The sequence below is a fragment of the Oncorhynchus keta genome, unplaced genomic scaffold, assembly GCF_023373465.1.
Source record: "Oncorhynchus keta strain PuntledgeMale-10-30-2019 unplaced genomic scaffold, Oket_V2 Un_contig_15296_pilon_pilon, whole genome shotgun sequence".
Taxonomy (NCBI): Eukaryota; Metazoa; Chordata; class Actinopteri; order Salmoniformes; family Salmonidae; genus Oncorhynchus; species Oncorhynchus keta.
The window spans coordinates 69,532-95,983 of record NW_026279236.1 but is presented as its reverse complement, the minus strand read 5'-3'; the positions used below and the strand labels follow the sequence as shown (position 1 = coordinate 95,983).

Here is a 26,452-nt window from a genome sequence, read left to right as displayed (position 1 = left end):
AGAGATAAAGAGAGAGAGAGAGATAAAGAGAGAGAGAGAGAGAGAGAGAGAGAGAAAGAGAGAGAGAGAGAGAGAGAGAGAGAGAGAGAGAGAGAGAGAGAGAGAGAGAGAGAGAGAGAGAGAGAGAGAGAGAGAGAGAGAGAGAGAGAGAGAGAGAGAGAGAGAGAGAGAGAGAGAGAGAGAGAGAGAGAAGAGAGAGAGAGAGACGAAGAGGGAGGGATAGAGAGATAGGAAGAGAGAGAGAGAGAGGATGGGGAGAGAGAGAGAGAGAGATAGAGGAAGAGAGAGAAGAGAGAGAGAGAGGAGAGACAGAAGGAGGAAAGAAGGAGAGAGAGAGAGAGGAGAGGTTCAATCTGGGAGGATGGTCCTAAATAAATATCTCTCCAGGCTGAAACAGTCCGCCATCCTACTCACCGGATCTGTTTCTTGGTCCACATGTTCCCTTCTAAATGTGACAGAAAGGGAGATGTAGTCAGGAAGAGAACTCCAACACTTAGACTTCTCTGAATTGCATACTCCTCGTGTCCTCGTCGTCTTCTCAAAACCCATTGGATGAGAAAGCCAGAGGTCCCTCCCCTCTGACCTTTACCCTCCAATGGGCTTTGAGAAGTAGACGAGGAGAGAGTACAACGAGGAGTATGCAATGGGGAAAAGCCCACAGATGCACAAAGACAGCTTTAAACTACATTACCCAGAATCCCCATCTCTCTTACCAGATGACGCAGGAGAGGATATGGGGACAAAGGGCTGTTTGAAGATATAGGAGGGAGAGCCACTGGAACAGAACACATTATTATTCACAATGACTCTGTCACATACGTCTCGTTCTGCCATAGAAACAATAAACATGCGGATGTGTTTCTGTTTGGTTCCTCACTGCTCTCTGGGGTCGCGACCCATAACGCATCATGACGAAGACTGTGTTATCGAGACGCCAATGAGATTCATAACTACATGTAGAATGAATGTGTCCTGATGTTACCTGTTAACCAATAACTACATGTAGAATGAATGTGTCCTGATGTTACCTGATGCTGTACCCACTGACAGGACTGGACTCCAACAACCCTGAGGCATCTGGCACACAGAGAAACCTATTCATGTTATCAACCATAAGGCCACCTAAACAGGTTATACAACAGTCTAATCTCTCTCTCTCCTTCCACTCTCTTACACACACACACACACACACACACACACACACACACACACACACACACACACACACACACACACACACACACACACACACACACACACACACACACACACACACACACACCTCCCCTACCTGTCAGGTCTAGAGGTAGTAATGGCTTGACGAAGTCAGGTTTATGCACCTCGAACCATCCCAGCAGCTCTGCTATGAAACTCATGATGTTCACCTGAAGGACAACAGGGGAATGAACACAGTAATGGTACAGGGTAACCCCCAACAGGGGAATGAACACAGTAATGGTACAGGGTAACCCCCCCAACAGGGGAATGAACACAGTAATGGTACAGGGTAACCCCCAAGTAATGGTCCAGGGTACCTGTTAACCAACAGGGAATGAACACAGTAATGGTCCTGGTAACCCCCAACAGGGGAATGAACACAGTAATGGTACAGGGTAACCCCCAACAGGGGAATGAACACAGTAATGGTACAGGGTAAACCAACAGGAATGAACACAGTAATGGTACAGGGTAACCCCACAGTAATGGTACAGGGTACAGGGGAATGAACACAGTAAGGGTGACAAAGTAATGGTAACCCCAACAGGGGAATGAATGAAATGGTACAGTAATGGTACAGGGAATGAACACAGTAATGGTACAACAGGGGAATGAACAGTAATGGTAAACCCCAACAGGGGAACAACACAGTAATGGTACAATGGTACAGGGGAATGAACAACAACAGGGGAATGAACACAGTAATGGTACAGGGTAACCCCAACAGGGGAATGGGAACACAGTAATGGTACAGGGTAACCCCCAACAGGGGAATGAACACCTTTTGTAATGGAATCCTTTTTACAGTCATAATCCAGTAACAACATTCTGGCCGACAGTCTGTCATTTACAGTTAAAGGGGAAGTGGAGGGTTAAAGGAGAGGTAGGATCTTCATTTGTTTTTTATTTCTCCTTTATTTAACCAGGTGGCCAGTTGAGAACAACTTCTCATTTACAACTGTGACCTGGCCAAGATAAAGCATAGCAGTGTGAACAGACAACAACACAGAGTTACACATGGAATAAACAAACGCACAGTCAATAACACAATAGGAAAAGTCTATATACAGTATGTGAAAATGGCGCGAGGAGGTAAGGCAATAAATAGACCATAGTAGCAAAGTAATTACAATTTAGAAAATTAATACTGGAGTGATAGATGAGCAGATGGTGTGTAAGTAGAGATACTGGTGTGCAAAAGAGCAGAAAAGTAAATAAAAACAACATGGGGATGAGGTAGGTAGATCGGGTGGGCTATTTACAGATGGACTATGTACAGCTACAACGATCGGTAAGCTGCTCAGATAGCTGATGTTTAAAGTTAGTGAGGGAGTCTCCAACTTCAGCGATGACCAGTGAGATATACCTGCTGGAGCGCGTGCTACGGGTGGGTGTTGTTATGGTGACCAGTGAGCTGAGATAAGGTGGAGCTTTACCTAGCAAAGACTTATAGATAACCTGGAGCCAGTGGGTCTGGTAACAAATATGAAGCGAGGGCCAGCAAACGAGAGAGCATACAGGTCGCAGTGGTGGGTGGTATATGGGACTTTGGTGACAAAATGGATGGCACTGTGATAAACTACATCAAGGTTGCTGAGAAGAAGGTTGGGGGCTATTTTGTAAATGACATTGCCGAAGTTGAGGATTGGTAAGTTTTACGAGGGTATGTTTGGCAGCGTGAGTGAAGGAGGTTTTGTTGCGAAACAGGAAGCCGATTCTAGATTTTATTTCGTATTGAAGATGTTTAATGTGAGTCTGGAAAGATATTTTACAGTCTAACCAGACACATAGGTGTTTGTAGTTGTCCACATATTCTAAGTCAGAACCGTCCAGAGTAGTGATGCTAGTCGGGCGGGCGGGTGCAGGCAGCGATCGGTTGAAAAGCATTCATTTAGTTTTACTAGCATTGAAGCTCGTTTGGAGGTTTGTTAACACAGTGTCCAAAGAAGGGCCAGATGTATACAGAATGGTGTTGTCTGCATAGAGGTGGATCAGGGATCTGCAGCAAGAGCCCCATCGTTGATATATACAGAGAAAAGAGTCTGCCCGATAATTGAGCCCTGTGGTACCCCCATAGAGACTGCCAGAGGTCCGGACAACAGGCCCTCTGATTTGACACACTGAACTCTTTCTGAGAAGTAGTTGGTGAACCAGGTGAGGCAGTAATTTGAGAAACCAAGGCTGTTGAGTCTGCCGATAAGTATACAGTGATTGACAGAGTTGAAAGCCTTGGCCAGGTCGATGAAGACGGCTGCTAAGTACTGTCTTTTATCGATGGCGGTTATGATATTGTTTAGGACCTTGAGCGTGGCTGAGATGCACACATGACCAGCTCGGAAACCAGATTGCATAGCAGAGAGGGTATGGTGAGATTCTAAATGGTCAGTAATCTGTTTGTTGACTTGGCTTTCGGAGACTTTAGAAAGGCAGGGCAGGATAGATATAGGTCTGTAACAGTTTGGGTCTAAGTGTTTCCCCCTTTGGGGGCCAGGGATCTCAGATAGATAAGGAAGCCTGCTAATAAGTTTTTAAGCGTTTGACAGATGAGGGGGGATTAGGGAGGGAATGAGACAATACAAAAGAGAGGTTGAACAGACTGGTAATAGGGGTTGCAACAATGGCGGTGGATAATTTTAGAAAGAGAGGGTCCAGATTGTCTAGCCCAGCTGATTTGTACGGGTCCAGGTTTTGCAGCTCTTTCAGAACATCTGCTATCTGGATTTATGTGAAGGAGAATCTGGGGAGGCTTGTAGCTGCTGGGGGTGCGGAGCTGTTGGCCGCGGTCGTGGTAGCCAGGAGGAAAGCATGGCCAGCCGTAGAGAAATGCTTATTGAAATTCTCGATTATCGTGGATTTATCGGTGGTGACAGTGTTTCCTCGCCTCAGTGCAGTGGACAGCTGGGAGGAGTTGCTTCTCTGGACTTTCTGTCCAAAACTGGACTTTACAGTGTCCCATTGAAAAAGCTAGCCTTTGCTTTCAACTGACTTTTTGGAGTTCCAACCTTATATGATGCAAATTTCTGATTGAAAAGCTAGCCTTTGCTTTCTAACTGACTGCGTATCTGGTTTCTGACATCCCTAAACATTGCATATCAAAACTATTCGATGCTAGTATAGTCCGCTACAGGATGTTTTTGTGCTGGTTGAGAGCAGTCAGGTCTGGAGTAAAACCAAGGGCTATATCTGTTCTTAGTTCTACATTTTTTAAAGGGGCATGCTTATTTAAGATGGTGAGGAAATTATTTTAAAGAACGACCAGGCATCCTCGACTGACGGGATGAGGTCAATATGCTTCCAGGATACCACTGGCCAGGTCGATTAGAAGGCCCTCGCAGAAGTGTTTTAGGGAGCGTTTGACATTGATGAGGGGTGGTCGTTTGACAACACCCATAGCGGATGCAGGGAATGAGGCAGTGATCTTTGAGATCATTGAAAACCAGAGGTGTATTTGGAAGCCAACAGATGTTTGCGGATTTAGGGTTGTACCATTTGGTTTTGGAGGGCAAGTTGGTCAGATGATATCTATGAGTTGCCCATGTTTGCGGATTTAGGGTTGTACCTGGTGGGTTCCTTGATAATTTGTGTGAGATTGAGGGTATCTAGCTTAGATTGTAGGACTGCCGGGGTGTTAAGCATATCCCAGTTTAGGTCACCTAACAGAACGAACTCTGAAGATAGATGGGGGACGATCAATTCACATATGGTGTCCAGGGCACAGCTGGGGGCTGAGGGGGTATATAACAGGCGGCAACAGTCAGAGACTTTTTCTGGAGAGATTACATTTTTTAATTAGAAGCTCAAACTGTTGATGAGAATTTGTAGGGTGTTCAAAGTTTAAATAGGCTTCTAAAGTTTGTAATGTCGGCTTAAAAATGTCGGACTTGATTTGCCCTAATTAAAAATGTATCAACCCCTACAAAAAAATGTCCATTACATTATAATCCACATAATAATCAACATTCTCCTATTGCTGCTTATTTTCCTGCTGTAGCACCTGCTGGTTAAAAAAGGTTCCATTAAAAATAAAAAATAAAAAATTAGATCCTACATGTTTGTTATGGATTCTAGACAGTTGTACAGGGTTCCTGCTATAATTTGTACCTACGATTGAGTGTTGGTTTAGAGGTCTGTAGGACTATGTCCTGGACAGAGATGTACCTACGTGTAGTGTTGGTTTAGAGGTCTAGTACTATGTCCTGGACAGTGATGTACCTACGTGTAGTGTTGGTTTAGAGGTGTAGTACTATGTCCTGGACAGTCAGAGACCTTTTCTGTAGTGTTGGTTTTTTAGAGGTCAAACTGTACTATGTCCTGGACAGAGATGTACCTAAAGTGTAGTGTTGGTTTAGAAATGTCAGAGTATTATGTCCTGGACAGAGATGTACCTACAAAAAAATGTAGTGTTGGTTTAGAGGTAATAATCAACTATGTCCTGCTGCAGGATTATTTTCGAGGTGCTGTAGCAAATGTACTCAAATGTGATGTTGGTTTAGAGGTCTAGTACTATGTCCTGGACAGAGATGTACCTACATGTAGTGTTGGTTTAGAGGTGTAGTACTATGTCCTGGACAGAGATGTACCTACGTGTAGTGTGGGCGGGGCGTAGAGCAGGTCCTCCAGCTCCAGGTGACAGCACCTCTGTAGACTGGACTCACTGATCTCTCTGATCAGCTGCAGGTTATACAGACTGTCTGCTACTGACATGGTGTCCTTCAGACACACATCTAGAGGAGAGGGGCATGAGGAGGAGGAGGAAGAGGGGGAGAAGAAGGGGTAGGAGGAGGGTGAAGCCAGATGAGGAGGGAGGAAGGGAGAGGGGTAGATATCAGAGGTGTGTGTGTGTGTGTGTGTGTGTGTGTGTGTGTGTGTGTGTGTGTGTGTGTGTGTGTGTGTGTGTGTGTGTGTGTGTGTGTGTGTGTGTGTGTGTGTGTGTGTGTGTGTGTGTGTGTGTGTGTGTGTGTGTGTGTGTGTATGTGTGTGTGTGTGTGTGTATGTACCCTCCAGTGGCAGCAGGTCAGGACAGTAGTAGTGCAGAACAGCAGCTATAGCACAGCCATTAGACAGATCCCTTACACCAGACACCAGAGGAAAAGTAGGAGTCTGCTTAGACAGAACCTTATCCTTCCTATAACGGATCTGACAGAGAGGGAGGGAGGGAGGGAGGGAGGGAGGGAGGGAGGGAGGGACATGAGAGAGAGAAGGAGAGAGAGAAAAAACAACAATTAACTACCTATTGTTGAATTAGTTATTTAGACCAAAAGGCCCAGAATTACCCCACAATACAGATGACTTTGCCACGATGTTTAGAGAAATGATCAAGACATGTCATAAACTCCACAGCCAGCCAATAATCTACCAACACAGCAGAGAAAAGAAATCTGACAAACCAAGCACAAGACTTACTGCAGCACAGTACTTTGCTGAGCACACACACACACAAGCAGCGCACACGCTGAACAGAGTTATGGCTCACATGTCAAACGAGACTGCAGTGAAAAGAGGGATGGGAGACAGAAAGAGAGAAAAGAAAGGAAGTGCAGAAAAGAGTTGTGATAAAGCAGTGAGCTGAGACTATAGCGCTCTCTGGTGGACATGCAGTGGAACAACAGGCGGTACAACCACAAGGCACTTGAGTGACTGAACCACTAAGGAGAAAGAAGAAATCAAGTGAGACCAGAAAACGACATCCAATGAACTTTGGCGCAAAAGCCATGACAGGGAGACATGGTAGAGTGGTAACGTGCGTGCAATCAGTTTCTCCCAATGCCACTTGGGTACACTGCAGCATCCACCGAGAGGCTCTTGCTGCCAAGGGAATGTCTGACAGCTTGAAAGACGTTTTGGACACTACAGTGAAAATGGTTAACTTTGTTAAAGCAAGGCCCCTGAACTCACGTGCATTTTCTGCATTATGCAATGATATGGGCAGCGACCATGTAACACTTTTACAACATACAGAGGTGCGCTGGTTATCAAGGGGCAAAGTATTGACACATATTTTTGAATTGAGAGACGAGCTTAAAATTTCACTTGTCTGACCGCTTGCATGATGTTAGCAGACTGAAAAACAACAAGCTCCTTCCTCTAGAGAACTGTGTTAGCAGACAAAAACAACAAGCTCCTTCCTCTAGAGAACTGTGTTAGCAGACAAAATCAACAAGCTCCTTCCTCTAGAGAACAGTGTTAGCAGACTGAAAAACAACAAGCTCCTTCCTCTAGAGAACAGTGTTAGCAGACTGAAAAACAACAAGCTCCTTTCCTCTAGAGAACAGTGTTAGCAGACTGAAAAACAACAAGCTCCTTCCTCTAGAGAACTGTGTTAGCAGACTGAAAGACAACAAGCTCCTTCCTCTAGAGAACAGTGTTAGCAGACTGAAAGACAACAAGCTCATTCCTCTAGAGAACAGTGTTAGCAGACTGGAAAACAACAAGCTCCTTCCTCTAGAGAACAGTGTTAGCAGACTGAAAAACAACAAGCTCCTTCCTCTAGTGAACAGTGTTAGCAGACTGGAAAACAACAAGCTCCTTCCTCTAGAGAACAGTGTTAGCAGACTGAAAAACAACAAGCTCCTCCCTCTAGAGAACAGTGTTAGCAGACTGAAAAACAACAAGCTCCTTCCTCTAGAGAACTGTGTTAGCAGACTGAAAAACAACAAGCTCCTTCCTCTAGAGAACAGTGTTAGCAGACTGGAAAACAACAAGCTCCTTCCTCTAGAGAACTGTGTTAGCAGACTGGAAAACAACAAGCTCCTTCCTCTAGAGAACTGTGTTAGCAGACTGGGAAACAACAAGCTCCTTCCTCTAGAGAACTGTGTTAGCAGACTGGAAAACAACAAGCTCCTTCCTCTAGAGAACAGTGTTAGCAGACTGGAAAACAACAAGCTCCTTCCTCTAGAGAACTGTGTTAGCAGACTGAAAGACAACAAGCTCCTCCCTCTAGAGAACAGTGTTAGCAGACTGAAAAACAACAAGCTCCTTCCTCTAGAGAACAGTGTTAGCAGACTGAAAAACAACAAGCTCCTTCCTCTAGAGAACTGTGTTAGCAGACTGGGAAACAACAAGCTCCTTCCTCTAGAGAACTGTGTTAGCAGACTGGAAAACAACAAGCTCCTTCCTCTAGAGAACTGTGTTAGCAGACTGGAAAACAACAAGCTCCTTCCTCTAGAGAACAGTGTTAGCAGACTGGAAAACAACAAGCTCCTTCCTCTAGAGAACAGTGTTAGCAGACTGGAAAACAACAAGCTCCTTCCTCTAGAGAACTGTGTTAGCAGACTGGAAAACAACAAGCTCCTCCCTCTAGAGAACAGTGTTAGCAGACTGAAAAACAACAAGCTCCTCCCTCTAGAGAACAGTGTTAGCAGACTGGAAAACAACAAGCTCCTTCCTCTAGAGAACAGTGTTAGCAGACTGGAAAACAACAAGCTCCTTCCTCTAGAGAACAGTGTTAGCAGACTGGAAAACAACAAGCTCCTTCCTCTAGAGAACTGTGTTAGCAGACTGGAAAACAACAAGCTCCTTCCTCTAGAGAACTGTGTTAGCAGACTGGAAAACAACAAGCTCCTTCCTCTAGAGAACTGTGTTAGCAGACTGGAAAACAACAAGCTCCTTCCTCTAGAGAACAGTGTTAGCAGACTGGAAAACAACAAGCTCCTTCCTCTAGAGAACAGTGTTAGCAGACTGGAAAACAACAAGCTCCTTCCTCTAGAGAACAGTGTTAGCAGACTGGAAAACAACAAGCTCCTTCCTTTAGAGAACAGTGTTAGCAGACTGGAAAACAACAAGCTCCTTCCTCTAGAGAACAGTGTTAGCAGACTGGAAAACAACAAGCTCCTTCCTCTAGAGAACTGTGTTAGCAGACTGGAAAACAACAAGCTCCTTCCTCTAGAGAACTGTGTTAGCAGACTGAAAAACAACAAGCTCCTTCCTCTAGAGAACTGTGTTAGCAGACTGGAAAACAACAAGCTCCTTCCTCTAGAGAACAGTGTTAGCAGACTGAAAAACAACAAGCTCCTTCCTCTAGAGAACAGTGTTAGCAGACTGGAAAACAACAAGCTCCTTCCTCTAGAGAACAGTGTTAGCAGACTGGAAAACAACAAGCTCCTTCCTCTAGAGAACAGTGTTAGCAGACTGGAAAACAACAAGCTCCTTCCTCTAGAGAACAGTGTTAGCAGACTGAAAAACAACAAGCTCCTTCCTCTAGAGAACAGTGTTAGCAGACTGGAAAACAACAAGCTCCTTCCTCTAGAGAACAGTGTTAGCAGACTGAAAAACAACAAGCTCCTTCCTCTAGAGAACAGTGTTAGCAGACTGGAAAACAACAAGCTCCTCCCTCTAGAGAACAGTGTTAGCAGACTGGAAAACAACAAGCTCCTTCCTCTAGAGAACAGTGTTAGCAGACTGGAAAACAACAAGCTCCTTCCTCTAGAGAACAGTGTTAGCAGACTGAAAAACAACAAGCTCCTTCCTCAGAGAACAGTGTTAAGCAGACTGGGGTCTAAAGACAAATCAAGAGTCATCCTTCAACAATAAATATTGATAAAACATACATGTATAAAATCAGAAATAACTGAAAAATAACAAGCTTTCCATTCCCAGAGAACAGTGTTGGAATGCAGACTGTCTGTCTGTCTGTCTGTCTGCTGTCTGTCTGTCCTCTAGTCTGAACAGTGTTAGCAGACTGGAAAACAACAAGCTCCTGTCTGTCCTGGCTGTCTAGAGAACTGTGTTAGCAGACTGGAAAAGGAACAAGCTCCTCCACTGGAGGTTTATTCAGACTGTTCAAACAAAAAGCAGGCATGCTGGATGAGGATGGCAAAGAACTGGAAACAGTTGAGACACAGCAATATGGTGGAGCCACAAGTATGACAAGTGTGGAAGTGTACATGAAGACCAGATAGAGGGTCTAATCAGATCAAATCAGCCACAATCTAGTCATTCCAACCAGAATGTGAATCAACAATAAATATTGATAAAACATACATGTATAAAATCATAAATAACAGTGAATAAATAATATATAGTGTTTCCATTCCCAGAGGGAGGACAGGGTGTGGAATGTCTGTCTGTCTGTCTGTCTGTCTGTCTGTCTGTCTGTCTGTCTGAGTCTGTCTGTCTGTCTGTCTGTCTGTCTGTCTGTCTGCTGAGAGGGCAGCCGCAGGGTTGGAGTGTCTGTCTGTCTGTCTGTCTGTCTGTCTGTCTGTCTGTCTGTCTGTCTGCTGGAGAGAGAGCAGCCAACAGGGTTGGAGTGTCTCAGTTCTGTCTGTCTGTCTGGGGTGCTGTCTGTCTGTCTGTCTGTCTGTCTGTCTGTCTGTCTGTCTGTGCTGGTCCAGAGAGAGAGGAGGACTCTACAAGGTGTGGAGGGTTGGAGTGTCTGTCTGTTGACTCAGTCTGTCTGCTGTCTGTCTGTCTGTCTGTCTGTCTGTCTGTCTGCTGAGAGTGTAGAGAGCAGCCAACAGGGTGCTGGAGTGTCTGTTCTGTCTCTCTGTCTTCCAACGTCTGTCTGTCTGTCTGTTCATGCTGGAGACAAGAGAGCAGCCAACGGGGTTGGATGTGACTCTTTCTGTCTGTCTGGCTGGCTGTCCATGTTAGATGAGTTCATAGAGAAGGAAGAAGGTGGAGGAAGGAGGAGGGGGAGGTCCATGGAGGAGGAGGAGGACTCTACAAGAGTGAGAAAGCATTCCAACTGCTGGTCCATGTTGTCTCAGTTCATCAGGGAATGGACTCTACAAGGTAGAAAGCATTCCAACAAAAAGGTGCTGGCCATGCTGATCAGTTCATCAGGCAGATGGAAGGACAGGTGTAAAAACCATTCCCACGGGGTGCTGGTCCATGGGAACTGTTCATCAGGGAATGGACTCACGGTGAAAGCAGGGTGCAGGTCCATGGGGGACAGGGGGACTTGAGGAGGGGGGCATTCCAACGGGGGCTGGTCCATGTTGACTCAGATCAGATGGACATTACAAGGTGTGGAAGAACCCCCTGGTCTCACTCTCCCCAGGATGGACACAGGAGAGAAGTTTCCCAGGGGTGCAGATCCATGTTGATCAGTTTCAGGTAAGATCTAGGATCCAGATGCTGGTCCATCCCATCCAATGGACTCTACAATCATTAGGGGTGGATCCTTAATCATGTGGGGGGAAATGAACAAACTGACCAAAGATCAGTCAGGAACTTAGCCCTACATTCCAGCCCCATCACTCCCTCCAATGGATCTACAAGGTGTAGAAAGCATTCAAAACATTTGTCTCAACACCTTCCTACAAGGTTACATTTGTGCTGTCCCATTTTGTCTCAATTCATCAGGGAATGGACTCTACAAGGTGTAGAAAGCATTCCAACGGGGTGCTGGTCCATGTTGTCTCAGTTCATCAGGGAATGTAGAAAGCTTCCAACGGGGTGCTGGTCCATGTTGACTCAGGTGGACTCTAGAAAGCATTCCAACGGGGTGCTGGTCCATGTTGACTCAGTTCATCAGGGAATGGACTCTACAAGGTGTGGAAAGCATTCCAACGGGGTGCTGGTCCATGTTGACTCAGTTCATCAGGGAATGGACTCTACAAGGTGTGGAAAGCATTCCAACGGGGTGCTGGTCCATGTTGACTCAGTTCATCAGGGAATGGACTCTACAAGGTCTAGAAAACATTCCAACGGGGTGCTGGTCCATGTTGACTCAGTTCATCAGGGAATGGACTCTACAAGGTGTAGAAAGCATTCCAACGGGGTGCTGGTCCATGTTGACTCAGTTCATCAGGGAATGGACTCTACAAGGTGTAGAAAGCATTCCAACGGGGTGCTGGTCCATGTTGACTCAGTTCATCAGGGAATGGACTCTACAAGGTGTAGAAAGCATTCCAACGGGGTGCTGGTCCATGTTGACTCAGTTCATCAGGGAATGGACTCTACAAGGTGTAGAAAGCATTCCAACGGGGTGCTGGTCCATGTTGACTCAGTTCATCAGGGAATGGACTCTACAAGGTGTGGAAAGCATTCCAACGGGGTGCTGGTCCATGTTGACTCAGTTCATCAGGGAATGGACTCTACAAGGTGTAGAAAGCATTCCAACGGGGTGCTGGTCCATGTTGACTCAGTTCATCAGGGAATGGACTCTACAAGGTGTAGAAAGCATTCCAACGGGGTGCTGGTCCATGTTGTCTCAGTTCATCAGGGAATGGACTCTACAAGGTGTAGAAAGCATTCCAACAGGGTGCTGGTCCATGTTGACTCAGTTCATCAGGGAATGGACTCTACAAGGTGTGGAAAGCATTCCAACAGGGTGCTGGTCCATGTTGTCTCAGTTCATCAGGGAATGGACTCTACAAGGTCTAGAAAGCATTCCAACGGTGTGCTGGTCCATGTTGTCTCAGTTCATCAGGGAATGGACTCTACAAGGTCTAGAAAGCATTCCAACGGTGTGCTGGTCCATGTTGTCTCAGTTCATCAGGGAATGGACTCTACAAGGTGTGGAAAGCATTCCAACAGGGTGCTGGTCCATGTTGACTCAGTTCATCAGGGAATGGACTCTACAAGGTGTGGAAAGCATTCCAACAGGGTGCTGGTCCATGTTGACTCAGTTCATCAGGGAATGGACTCTACAAGGTGTGGAAAGCATTCCAACAGGGTGCTGGTCCATGTTGACTCCAGTGCTTCCTACAGTTGTGTTGAGTTGGCTGGATGTCCTTTGGGTGGTGGACCATTGTTGATACACAGGGGAAACTGTTGAGTGTGAAAAACCCAGCAGCGTTGCAGTTCTTGACACAAACCCTGTGACCCTGGCACCTACTACCATACCACGTTCAAAGGCACTTAAATCTTTTGTCTTGTCCATTCACCCTCTGAACGTCACACATACACAATCCATGTCTCAGTTGTCTCAAGGATTAAAAATCCTTCTTCAACATGTCTCCTCCCCTTCATCTACACTGATCAAAGTGGAATTAACAGGTGACATCAATAAGGGATCATAGCTTTCACCTGGATTCACCTGGTCAGTCTGTCATGGAAAGAGCAGGAGTTCCTAATGTTTTGTCCACTCAGTGTAGAGGTAGATGATGAGAGGTGAGTTGTCCGTAACCACAGGATCAGGGGCTGTAGTCATAAAGCCTCTCAGAGTGCTGATCTAGGATCAGTCCCCTCTCTCTCTTTCCCACTTTCTCCTTAAGATTTAAGAGGCCAAACTGATCTTAGACCAGCACTCCTACTCTGAGAGGCTTCATGAATATGGACCCTCTGTCAGTGACTATAACCTCAGAGGTTCAAAGTTCATAAGGTCAGGGTCATGTATATAGTGTCACACAGCAGGGAGAGAGAGAGAAAGTGGGAAAGAGAAAAGAGGGGGTGGATAGATATAAAGCATTTCGAAAGAGAAACATTATTTACAATGAGGCAGACATCGAGAGAGAGAGAGAGAGAGAGAGAGAGAGAGAGAGAGAGAGAGAGAGAGAGAGAGAGAGAGAGAGAGAGAGAGAGAGAGAGAGAGAGAGAGAGAGAGAGAGAGAGAGAGAGAGAGAGAGAGAGAGGGAGAGGGAGAGGGGGAGGGGGAGAGAGAGAGAAGAGAGAAGAGAGAGAGGGGGAGAGAGAGAGAGAGAGAGAAAAGGAGTACACTTACTGGGACCAGTTTCCAGTACCAGCGGGTGGGACACTGCAATACAGAAGCGAGGGATGTGAGAGAGGAGAGAGAGAAAAGAGAGAGGGAAAAGAGAGAGAAAAGAGAGAGATGAGAGAGAGAAAAGAGAGATAAAAGCGAGAGATAAGAGAGAGAAAAGAGAGATAAAAGAGAGAAGAGAGAGATAAAAGAGAGAGAGAGAGAGATAAAAGAGAGAGAGAGATAAAAGAGAGAGAGAGAGAAGTGAGAGAGAGAGAGAAGTGAGAGCGAGAGAGAGATAAGAGAGAGATTAAAGAGAGAGAGGGATAAGACAGAGATAAAAGAGAGAGAAAAGAGAGAGATGAGAGAGAGAAAAGAGAGATAAAAGCGAGAGATAAGAGAGAGAAAAGAGAGAGAGAGATAAAAGAGAGAGAGAGAGAGAGAGAGAGAGAGAGAGAGATAAAAGAGAGAGAGAGAGAGAGAGAGAGAGAGAGAGAGAGAGAGAGAGAGAGAGAGAGAGAGAGAGAGAGATAAGAGAGAGATTAAAGAGAGAGAGATAAGAGAGAGATTAAAGAGAGAGATTAAAGAGAGAGAGGGATAAGACAGAGATAAAAGAGAGAGAAGAGAGAGAGAGAGAAGAGAGAGATAAAAGAGAGAGAGAGAAGAGAGATATAAGAGAGAAGAGAGAGAAGAGAGAGAAGAGAGAGATAAAAGTGAAAGATAAAAGAGAGAGAGAGAAGTGAGAGAGAGAGAGCGAGAGAGAGATATAAGAGAGAGAGAGAGAGAGAGAAGAGAGAGATAAAAGAGAAAGATAAAAGAGAGAGAGAAGTGTGAGAGAGAGAGAGAGCGAGAGAGAGATATAAGAGAGAGAGAGAGAGAGATAAGAGAGAGATAAAAGAGAGAGAAGTGTGTGAGAGAGAGAGAGAGAGAGAGAGAGAGAGAGAGAGAGAGAGAGAGAGAGAGAGAGAGAGAGAGAGAGAGAGAGAGAGAGAGAGAGAGAGAGAGACAGATAAAAGAGAGAGCAGTAGAAGTGATAAAAACTTTAGGGACACAGCAGTTTAGTCTTTAGTAGCAGTCTTATTTTGATATTTAGAAATGCTTGCATGTGTGTGTGTATGTGTGTTTATTGACGTGTGTATGTGTATGTGTGTGTTTATGTATGTGTTTATGTATGTGTGTGTGCGTGCGTGTGTTTATTCATGTGTGTGTGCGTGTGTTTATGTATGTGTGTGTGCGTGTGTTTATGTATGTGTGTGTGTGTTTATGTATGTGTGTGTGTGTGTGTGTGCGCGTGTGTTTGTGTATGTGTGCGTGTGTTTATGTATGTGTGTATGTGTGTGTTTATGTATGTGTGTGTGTGTGTGTGTTTATGTATGTGTGTGTGCGTGTGTTTATGTATGTGTGTGTGCGTGTGTTTATGTATGTGTGTGTGTGTGTGTGTTTATGTATGTGTGTGTGCGTGTGTTTATGTATGTGTGTGTGCGCGTGTATGTATGTGTGTGTGCGTGTGTTTATGCATGTGTGTGTGCGTGTGTTTATGCGTGTGTGTGTGCGTATGTTTATGCATGTGTGTGTGCGTGTGTTTATGTATGTGTGTGTGCGTATGTTTATGCATGTGTGTATGTGTGTGTGTATGTACTAACTGTTGGTTGAACAGGCTGTGGGTCTGTGCAGGTTGGGACCTCCTCATCCTCAGTGCTCTCTCTCAACTTCTGATTCAACTGCAGAGAGAGACAGACAGTTAGAGACAATCACATGTCCACAGTACCATGGTCCTAATCTAGAATGACCAGGTTGTGTTCTAGAATGACTTGGACATACGTGTTCTAGAATGACCAGGCTGTGTTCTAGAATGACTTGGTTTTGATCTAGAACGTTCTGGTTGTGTTCTGGTCGTGTTCTAGAATGACCTGGTCGTGTTCTGGGGTTCTATAAAGACCTATTGATGTTCTAAAATGACCTGTTTCTGATCTAGAACGTTCTGGTTGTTCTTCTGGTCGTGTTCTAGAATGACCTGGTCGTGTTCTGGGGTTCTATAAAGACCTATTGATGTTCTAAAATGACCTGTTTCTGATCTAGAACGTTCTGGTTGTTCTTCTGGTCGTGTTCTAGAATGACCTGGTCGTGTTCTGGGGTTCTATAAAGACCTATTGATGTTCTAAAATGACCTGTTTCTGATCTAGAACGTTCTGGTTGTTCTTCTGGTCGTGTTCTAGAATGACCTGTTTCTGATCTAGAACGTTCTGGTTGTTCTTCTGGTCGTGTTCTAGAATGACCTGTAGGGCTGGGAGATAAATCAATATAAATAAATATAGAGGTAATTACTTCCCTCAATAACGATATCAAAATGTTTAGATACATTTTCCATAACGTCGATATAGAATAATTAGGTCCAGCAGTCACCTCTGTGACGCAGCAGGAACGTGCTGTAGACAGGTGGTAACCATAGTGACCTGCCATAGGGCAGCTATATAACCAGAGACTGTAGACAGGTGGTAACCATAGTGACCTGCCATAGGGCAGCTATATAACCAGAGACTGTAGACAGGTGGTAACCATAGTGACCTGCCATAGGGCAGCTATATAACCAGAGACTGTAGACAGGTGGTAACCATAGTGACCTGCCATAGGGCAGCTTTAAAGCCAGAGACCGTAGACAGACTTGGCTTTCTGGCTTGTAAGACATCAACTACCCCAAATTCAACAGTTATAATACATACTGACTTGTACTATTTGTTTTTTTATTTTTGTATTTCTTGCTCATCACTTGTAAGATATATATGTATATAAGTATGATATATATATATCGTGATAATTTATTTGCCATATCGCCCAGCCCTAATGACCTGGTTGTGTTCTAGAATGACCTGGTTGTGTTCTAGAATGACCTGGTTGTGTTCTGGAATGACCTGGTTGTGTTCTAGAATGACCTGGTTGTGTTCTGGAATGACCTGGTTGTGTTCTAGAATGACCTGGTTGTGTTCTAGAATGACCTGGTTGTTTTCTAGAATGACCTGGTTGTGTTCTAGAATGACCTGGTTGTGTTCTGGAATGACCTGGTTGTGTTCTAGAATGACCTGGTTGTGTTCTAGAATGACCTGGTTGTGTTCTGGAATGACCTGGTTGTGTTCTGGAATGACCTGGTTGTGTTCTGGAATGACCTGGTTGTGTTCTAGAATGACCTGGTCATTTTCTGGTTGTGTTCTGGAATGACCTGGTTGTGTTCTGGAATGACCTGGTTGTGTTCTGGAATGACCTGGTTGTGTTCTGGAATGACCTGGTCATTTTCTGGTTGTGTTCTGGAATGACCTGGTTGTGTTCTGGAATGACCTGGTTGTGTTCTAGAAGGACCTGGTTGTGTTCTGGAATGACCTGGTTGTGTTCTGGAATGACCTGGTTGTGTTCTGGAATGACCTGGTTGTGTTCTAGAATGACCTGGTTGTGTTCTAGAATGACCTGGTCATTTTCTGGTTGTGTTCTGGAATGACCTGGTTGTGTTCTGGAATGACCTGGTTGTGTTCTGGAATGACCTGGTTTTGTTCTAGAATAACCTGGTCATTTTCTGGTTGTGTTCTGGAATGACCTGGTTGTGTTCTAGAATGACCTGGTCATTTTCTGGTTGTGTTCTGGAATGACCTGGTTGTGTTCTAGAATGACCTGGTCATTTTCTGGTTGTGTTCTGGAATGACCTGGTTGTGTTCTGGAATGACCTCGTCATTTTCTGGTTGTGTTCTGGAATGACCTGGTTGTGTTCTGGAATGACCTGGTTGTGTTCTAGAATGACCTGGTCATTTTCTGGTTGTGTTCTGGAATGACCTGGTTGTGTTCTGGAATGACCTGGTTGTGTTCTGGAATGACCTGGTTGTGTTCTAGAATGACCTGGTCATTTTCTGGTTGTGTTCTGGAATGACCTGGTTGTGTTCTGGAATGACCTGGTTGTGTTCTAGAATGACCTGGTCATTTTCTGGTTGTGTTCTGAAATGACCTGGTTGTGTTCTAGAATGACCTGGTCATTTTCTGGTTGTGTTCTGGAATGACCTGGTTGTGTTCTAGAATGACCTGGTCATTTTCTGGTTGTGTTCTGGAATGACCTGGTTGTGTTCTGGAATGACCTGGTCATTTTCTGGTTGTGTTCTGGAATGACCTGGTTGTGTTCTAGAATGACCTGGTCATTTTCTGGTTGTGTTCTGGAATGACCTGGTTGTGTTCTAGAATGACCTGGTCATTTTCTGGTTGTGTTCTGGAATGACCTGGTTGTGTTCTGGAATGACCTGGTTGTGTTCTAGAATGACCTGGTCATTTTCTGGTTGTGTTCTGGAATGACCTGGTTGTGTTCTAGAATGACCTGGTCATTTTCTGGTTGTGTTCTGGAATGACCTGGTTGTGTTCTGGAATGACCTGGTTGTGTTCTAGAATGACCTGGTTGTGTTCTGGAATGACCTGGTTGTGTTCTGGAATGACCTGGTTGTGTTCTAGAATGACCTGGTTGTGTTCTGGAATGACCTGGTTGTGTTCTAGAATGACCTGGTTGTGTTCTAGAATGACCTGGTTGTGTTCTGGAATGACCTGGTTGTGTTCTGGAATGACCTGGTTGTGTTCTGGAATGACCTGGTTGTGTTCTAGAATGACCTGGTCATTTTCTGGTTGTGTTCTGGAATGACCTGGTTGTGTTCTGGAATGACCTGGTTGTGTTCTGGAATGACCTGGTTGTGTTCTGGAATGACCTGGTCATTTTCTGGTTGTGTTCTGGAATGACCTGGTTGTGTTCTGGAATGACCTGGTTGTGTTCTAGAAGGACCTGGTTGTGTTCTGGAATGACCTGGTTGTGTTCTGGAATGACCTGGTTGTGTTCTGGAATGACCTGGTTGTGTTCTAGAATGACCTGGTTGTGTTCTAGAATGACCTGGTCATTTTCTGGTTGTGTTCTGGAATGACCTGGTTGTGTTCTGGAATGACCTGGTTGTGTTCTGGAATGACCTGGTTTTGTTCTAGAATAACCTGGTCATTTTCTGGTGTGTTCTGGAATGACCTGGTTGTGTTCTAGAATGACCTGGTCATTTTCTGGTTGTGTTCTGGAATGACCTGGTTGTGTTCTAGAATGACCTGGTCATTTTCTGGTTGTGTTCTGGAATGACCTGGTTGTGTTCTGGAATGACCTCGTCATTTTCTGGTTGTGTTCTGGAATGACCTGGTTGTGTTCTGGAATGACCTGGTTGTGTTCTAGAATGACCTGGTCATTTTCTGGTTGTGTTCTGGAATGACCTGGTTGTGTTCTGGAATGACCTGGTTGTGTTCTGGAATGACCTGGTTGTGTTCTAGAATGACCTGGTCATTTTCTGGTTGTGTTCTGGAATGACCTGGTTGTGTTCTGGAATGACCTGGTTGTGTTCTAGAATGACCTGGTCATTTTCTGGTTGTGTTCTGAAATGACCTGGTTGTGTTCTAGAATGACCTGGTCATTTTCTGGTTGTGTTCTGGAATGACCTGGTTGTGTTCTAGAATGACCTGGTCATTTTCTGGTTGTGTTCTGGAATGACCTGGTTGTGTTCTGGAATGACCTGGTCATTTTCTGGTTGTGTTCTGGAATGACCTGGTTGTGTTCTAGAATGACCTGGTCATTTTCTGGTTGTGTTCTGGAATGACCTGGTTGTGTTCTAGAATGACCTGGTCATTTTCTGGTTGTGTTCTGGAATGACCTGGTTGTGTTCTGGAATGACCTGGTTGTGTTCTAGAATGACCTGGTCATTTTCTGGTTGTGTTCTGGAATGACCTGGTTGTGTTCTAGAATGACCTGGTCATTTTCTGGTTGTGTTCTGGAATGACCTGGTTGTGTTCTGGAATGACCTGGTTGTGTTCTAGAATGACCTGGTTGTGTTCTGGAATGACCTGGTTGTGTTCTAGAATGACCTGGTCATTTTCTGGTTGTGTTCTGGTCTTACCCGGTTAACCCAGAAGAGGAGGGCATTCTCCCACGGAGCCCCGCCTCCCATTTTCTCTGCCTCTGCAGTCATCTTAACCTTGCCCACCATCTCCATGGCAGCCAGTGACATCAGCGAGTCAATCAGGACCAGGTGGGCCTTCTAGACCAATCAGACAGAGAGAAGCAGACCATGAGCCAATCATGAGAAAGCAAAGGATCAACAATAGGAGTACCATTAGGGTTACACACACACACACACACACACACACACACACACACACACACACACACACACACACACACACACACACACACAGTAACACACACACTCTAACACACACACACACACACTGTAACACACACTCACACACACTGTAACACAAACTCACACACTCACACACACACACTGTAACACACTCATACACACTGTAACACACACTGACACACACTGTAACACACTCTAACACAAACTCTAACACACACACACTCACACACTGTAACACACACACACTCACACACTGTAACACACACACACTGTAACACACACACACTGTAACACACACACACTGTAACACTGTAACACAAACTATAACACACCGTCTTGATGGGCGTGTGGCTGAGGTCTTCCTCCGTGATGGCCACATCCTGGTCCCTGGGCTCCAGGCCCCTCTTGGTGAGGAGCTGCAGCAGTGCGGAGTTGTCCCCTGGGGGCCCCTGAGAAGCGGGCTGGGAGACCCCGTGGAGCAGGGCCTGGGTCCTACAGTACAGCTCAGGGGACAGGAGTAGCTGGGAGACGGAGGGCTTGAGGTGCTCCTGCTCATACTTGTCTCTGTACAGAGGCTCTCGCAGCTCCACTGGGACATTCTCTATGGTGGAGGAGAGGGGTAAACAGTGAGGAACCGTAGAACCACCTGAACATTCTCTATGGTGGAGGAGAGGGGTAAACAATGAGGAACTGTAGAACTACCTGAACATTCTCTATGGTGGAGAAGAGGGGTAAACAGTGAGGAACTGTAGAACTACCTGAACATTCTCTATGGTGGAGGAGAGGGGTAAACAATGAGGAACTGACAACTACCTGAACATTCTCTATGGTGGAGGAGAGGGGTAAACAATGAGGAACTGTAGAACTACCTGAACATTCTCTATGGTGGAGGAGAGGGGTAAACAATGAGGAACCGTAGAACCACCTGAACATTCTCTATGGTGGAGGAGAGGGGTAACCAATGAGGAACTGTAGAACTACCTGAACATTCTCTATGGTGGAGGAGAGGGGTAAACAATGAGGAACTGTAGAACTACCTGAACATTCTCTATGGTGGAGGAGAGGGGTAAACAATGAGGAACTGTAGAACTACCTGAACATTCTCTATGGTGGAGGAGAGGGGTAAACAATGAGGAACTGTAGAACTACCTGAACATTCTCTATGGTGGAGGAGAGGGGTAAACAATGAGGAACTGTAGAACTACCTGAACATTCTCTATGGTGGAGGAGAGGGGTAAACAATGAGGAACTGTAGAACTACCTGAACATTCTCTATGGTGGAGGAGAGGGGTAAACAATGAGGAACTGTAGAACTGCCTGAACATTCTCTATGGTGGAGGAGAGGGGTAAACAATGAGGAACTGTAGAACTACCTGAACATTCTCTATGGAGGAGGAGAGGGGTAAACAATGAGGAACTGTAGAACTACCTGAACATTCTCTATGGTGGAGGAGAGGGGTAAACAATGAGGAACTGTAGAACTACCTGAACATTCTCTATGGTGGAGGAGAGGGGTAAACAATGAGGAACTGTAGAACTACCTGAACATTCTCTATGGTGGAGGAGAGGGGTAAACAATGAGGAATCGGAGAACCACCTGAACATTCTCTATGGTGGAGGAGAGGGGTAAACAGTGAGGAACTGTAGAACTACCTGAACATTCTCTATGGTGGAGGAGAGGGGTAAACAATGAGGAACTGTAGAACTACCTGAACATTCTCTATGGTGGAGGAGAGGGGTAAACAATGAGGAACTGTAGAACTACCTGAATATTCTCTATGGTGGAGGAGAGGGGTAAACAGTGAGGAACTGTAGAACTACTTGAACATTCTCTACAGGGAGACAGAGGACAACCTACAGAGTTAGAACTGTAGAACTACCTGAACATTCTCTACAGGGAGACAGAGGACAACCTATAGAGGTAGAACTGTAGAACTACCTGAACATTCTCTACAGGGAGACAGAGGACAACCTATAGAGTTAGAACTGTAGAACTACCTGAACATTCTCTACAGGGAGACAGAGGGCAACCTATAGAGTTAGAACTGTAGAACTACCTGAACATTCTCTACAGGGAGACAGAGGACAACCTATAGAGTTAGAACTGTAGAACTACCTGAACATTCTCTACAGGGAGACAGAGGACAACCTATAGAGTTAGAACTGTAGAACTACCTGAACATTCTCTACAGGGAGACAGAGGACAACCTATAGAGTTAGAACTGTAGAACTACCTGAACATTCTCTACAGGGAGACAGAGGACAACCTATAGAGTTAGAACTGTAGAACTAGCTGAACATTCTCTACAGGGAGACAGAGGACAACCTATAGAGTTAGAACTGTAGAACTAGCTGAACATTCTCTACAGGGAGACAGAGGACAACCTATAGAGTTAGAACTGTAGAACTAGCTGAACATTCTCTACAGGGAGACAGAGGACAACCTATAGAGTTAGAACTGTAGAACTACCCCCCTCTATCTCACTCTCTCCCACTCTCAATCAGTTACTACAGAGAGAAAGAAAGGATGAAAGAGTGAATGTACAGACTCTCTCTCTCCTCTCTCTGTCTCCATCTCTCTCGCTCTAGACAGGCATATCACACAGAGGAGAGGACAGATATAATGTCATTATCTGCATGAACAACTCAGCCAGGCGACAGTGGGTGTGTGTGTGTGTGTGTGTGTGTGTGTGTGTGTGTGTGTGTGTGTGTGTGTGTGTGTGTGTGTGTGTGTGTGTGTGTGTGTGTGTGTGTGTGTGTGTGTGTGTGTGTGTGTGTGTTTCCTCTCTGGCAGTCAGGCGAGATGGACTCAGCTTAGAGCTCTTGCACACAACACCAAGAGTGGACCACATTCTGCGGCATGGCACTGCAACACACACATCCCTCGGCTGGGCTCAGTGACCCATATCCCTCTGCTGCTCTAGGAGAGGGAAGGATGATCTGAGAGATTTGAGCAGCTCTCCCACTGGCAAGGAAGGAAGAAATATCTAACTCTGGACTGGACTACTCCCCTCCTCCTCTCTCCTCTCCTCCTCCTCTTCTCCTTCCTCTCTTGGAGTCGGCTCCAAGAAGAAAGAGAGAGGACAATAATTCCAGGTGGGCTGTTGAGAGAGGGAGCAAGAGGAAGAAGGAGAGGAATCTGATCAAGGCTGCGTCTGATTGGCTGTAAACATAGTGTGTCCTTTGTTATCAGCAGGACTATGGTCCTTGACACACACACACAAACACAAGCACACTAAACTGTAGTAGATTCAAAATGGAACACTGGTTGCCATGGGAACGGCAGAAGAGGAGAAAGCCATTCCGTCTCAATCAAAAGGAATAACTGTGGCTCTGGACTGTGGCTCAGCAGGGCCCAGCTAACCCAATTAGCATCATTGCTAATCTGATCCAGTAGAAACAGGTTAAGAATGCTAAAACAGCAGAAACACACACAGGACAGAGGAGGTTGAAAACAAACAGAGGCTTTGACTGAGACTGTATGGCAAGGAGGGTTGTGTACAACATACACAGCTATGTAAAGACCAGTGGAGGCTGCTGAGGGGAGGGCGGCTCATAATAATGGCTGGAATGGAGCAAATGGAATGTCACCAAACATCTGGAAACCATGGAAACCATGTGTTTGATGTATTTGATACCATTCCGCTGATTCTGCTCCAGCCATTAACACAAGCCCGTCCTCCCCAATTAAAGTGCCACCAATCTCCTGTGGTAAAGACACACACACACACACTCACAAACATACACACACACACAATGGATCCTAAACTAAACACACACAATGGAATGTGTTCATTAACACAGAGGGGAAGAAGGAGAGGAATCTGACCGAGGCTGCATCTGATAGTGTGTCCTATGTTTACAACCATTGTTATCAGCAGGACTATGGTCCTTGACACACACACACACACACACACACACACACACACACACACACACACACACACACACACACACACACACACAAAACACACACACACACACAGAAACACACACACATAGAAACACACACACATCATGTCTGGCACAGGATCCTCTATTGATCTCTTATAGATTTAGAAGTCACTTAGCCTCCATGAAGACACTTACTTTAACAGTTTACACTATAATACCAATGTTACAGTGCAAGACAGAGTGCATCTGTGCAGTGTGTGTGCCAGATGTTGACGTTTGTTTTCCAACTTCCGCATTGGGCTGACTGAGATTTCTGTTGGGAATAGGCTACTAATAACATATGTCAGGTAGCCTTCTACATACATCAGGTAGCCTTCTACATACATCAGGTAGCCTTCTACATACATCAGGTAGCCTTCAGCCTTCTACATATGTCAGGTAGCCTTCAGCCTTCTACATACATCAGGTAGCCTTCTACATACATCAGGTAGCCTTCAGCCTTCTACATACGTCAGGTAGCCTTCTACATACATCAGGTAGCCTTCAGCCTTCTACATATGTCAGGTAGCCTTCAGCCTTCTACATACATCAGGTAGCCTTATACATACGTCAGGTAGCCTTCTACATACATCAGGTAGCCTTCTACATACATCAGGTAGCCTTCAGCCTTCTACATACATCAGGTAGCCTTCAGCCTTCTACATACATCAGGTAGCCTTCTACATACATCAGGTAGCCTTCAGCCTTCTACATACGTCAGGTAGCCTTCTACATACGTCAGGTAGCCTTCTACATACGTCAGGTAGCCTTCAGCCTTCTACATACATCAGGTAGCCTTCTACATACGTCAGGTAGCCTTCTACATACATCAGGTAGCCTTCTACATACATCAGGTAGCCTTCAGCCTTCTACATACATCAGGTAGCCTTCTACATACGTCAGGTAGCCTTCAGCCTTCTACATACATCAGGTAGCCTTCTACATACATCAGGTAGCCTTCAGCCTTCTACATACGTCAGGTAGCCTTCTACATACATCAGGTAGCCTTCAGCCTTCTACATACGTCAGGTAGCCTTCTACATACATCAGGTAGCCTTCTATATACATCAGGTAGCCTTCAGCCTTCTACATACATCAGGTAGCCTTCTACATACATCAGGTAGCCTTCAGCCTTCTACATACGTCAGGTAGCCTTCTACATACATCAGGTAGTCTTCTACATACATCAGGTAGCCTTCAGCCTTCTACATATGTCAGGTAGCCTTCTACATACATCAGGTAGCCTTCAGCCTTCTACATACATCAGGTAGCCTTCAGCCTTCTACATATGTCAGGTAGCCTTCTACATACATCAGGTAGCCTTCAGCCTTCTACATACATCAGGTAGCCTTCAGCCTTCTACATATGTCAGGTAGCCTTCTACATACATCAGGTAGCCTTCAGCCTTCTACATACGTCAGGTAGCCTTCTACATACATCAGGTAGCCTTCAGCCTTCTACATATGTCAGGTAGCCTTCTACATACATCAGGTAGCCTTCAGCCTTCTACATATGTCAGGTAGCCTTCTACATACATCAGGTAGCCTTCAGCCTTCTACATACGTCAGGTAGCCTTCTACATACATCAGGTAGCCTTCAGCCTTCTACATACATCAGGTAGCCTTCTACATACATCAGGTAGCCTTCAGCCTTCTACATATGTCAGGTTGCCTTCAACATAAGTCAGGTAGCCTTCTACATACGTCAGGTAGCCTTCTACATATGTCAGGTAGCCTTCAACCTTCTACATACGTCAGGTTGTCTTCAACATAAGGGAATCGATACAGTTAAAAGGCTCAAACTCACGATAGACTAGGGTACGGGTTAAGGTTAGGGTTAAGGTTAGGATTAAGGTTAGGTTTAATTTAAGGGTTAAGGTTAAGGGTTAAGGTTAAGGTTAAGGTTAGGGATAGGGTTAAGGTTAGGGTTAGGGTTAGGGTTAGGGATAGGGATAGGGTTAGGGATAGGGTTAGTGGATAGGGTTAGGGATAGGGATAGGGTTAAGGTTAGGGTTAGGGATAAGGTTAAGGTTAGGGATAGGGTTAGTGGATAGGGTTAGGGATAGCGTTAAGGTTAGGGTTAGGGATAGGGTTAGGGATAGGGTTAAGGTTAAGGGTTAAGGTTAGGGATAGGGATAGGGTTACGGTTAAGGTTAGGGATAGGGTTAGGGTTAAGGTTAGGGGGATAGGGATAGGGTTACGGTTAAGGTTAGGGATAGGGTTAAGGTTAAGGTTAGTGGATAGGGATAGGGTTAAGGTTAAGGTTAGTGGATAGGGATAGGGTTAAGGTTAAGGTTAGGGATAGGGTTAAGGTTAAGGGTTAAGGTTAGGGTTACGGTTAAGGTTAGGGATAGGGATAGGGTTAAGGTTAAGGTTAGTGGATAGGGATAGGGATAGGGTTAAGATTAGGGTTAGGGATAGGGTTAAGATTAGGGTTAGGGATAGGGTTAGTGGATAGTTAGTTGAAATGTTGTTGAAAGTTATTGAACATCTACAAACTATCCAAATAAAGTGTTCTGATAGAAATGTCATGAACA

At 45.3% G+C, this 26,452-nt stretch overlaps 1 protein-coding gene and 1 long non-coding RNA gene across 4 annotated transcripts in view; both read right to left on the bottom strand.

Annotated features, from left to right (window-relative positions):
* LOC127906136 (calmodulin-regulated spectrin-associated protein 3-like) overlaps positions 1 to 26,452 on the bottom strand; it is a 39,999-nt gene that overhangs the window by 8,014 nt on the left and 5,533 nt on the right. Inside the window, exons 2-11 of the mRNA XM_052502243.1 lie at positions 20,316 to 20,584; positions 19,738 to 19,878; positions 15,442 to 15,519; positions 13,823 to 13,855; positions 6,216 to 6,354; positions 5,803 to 5,942; positions 1,292 to 1,385; positions 1,029 to 1,077; positions 714 to 775; positions 415 to 445 (exon numbers count right to left, since the gene is read on the bottom strand). Of these exons, the coding sequence (XP_052358203.1) occupies positions 415 to 445; positions 714 to 775; positions 1,029 to 1,077; positions 1,292 to 1,385; positions 5,803 to 5,942; positions 6,216 to 6,354; positions 13,823 to 13,855; positions 15,442 to 15,519; positions 19,738 to 19,878; positions 20,316 to 20,584 (1,036 nt within the window). The remainder of the gene's footprint in view (positions 1 to 414; positions 446 to 713; positions 776 to 1,028; positions 1,078 to 1,291; positions 1,386 to 5,802; positions 5,943 to 6,215; positions 6,355 to 13,822; positions 13,856 to 15,441; positions 15,520 to 19,737; positions 19,879 to 20,315; positions 20,585 to 26,452) is intronic.
* Positions 20,630 to 22,735, bottom strand: LOC127918944 (uncharacterized). 3 transcript variants are annotated; one of them, XR_008101469.1, is made up of 4 exons: positions 21,637 to 22,735; positions 21,413 to 21,524; positions 20,965 to 21,244; positions 20,630 to 20,685 (listed from the first exon to the last, which is right to left on the bottom strand). It is a non-coding gene; the product is annotated as an uncharacterized LOC127918944 (long non-coding RNA). The 3 variants fall into 3 exon arrangements; XR_008101467.1 differs by lacking the exon at positions 20,630 to 20,685 and adding an exon at positions 20,797 to 20,852; XR_008101468.1 differs by lacking the exons at positions 20,630 to 20,685; positions 21,413 to 21,524 and adding an exon at positions 20,797 to 20,852 and having other exon boundaries at positions 20,965 to 21,356.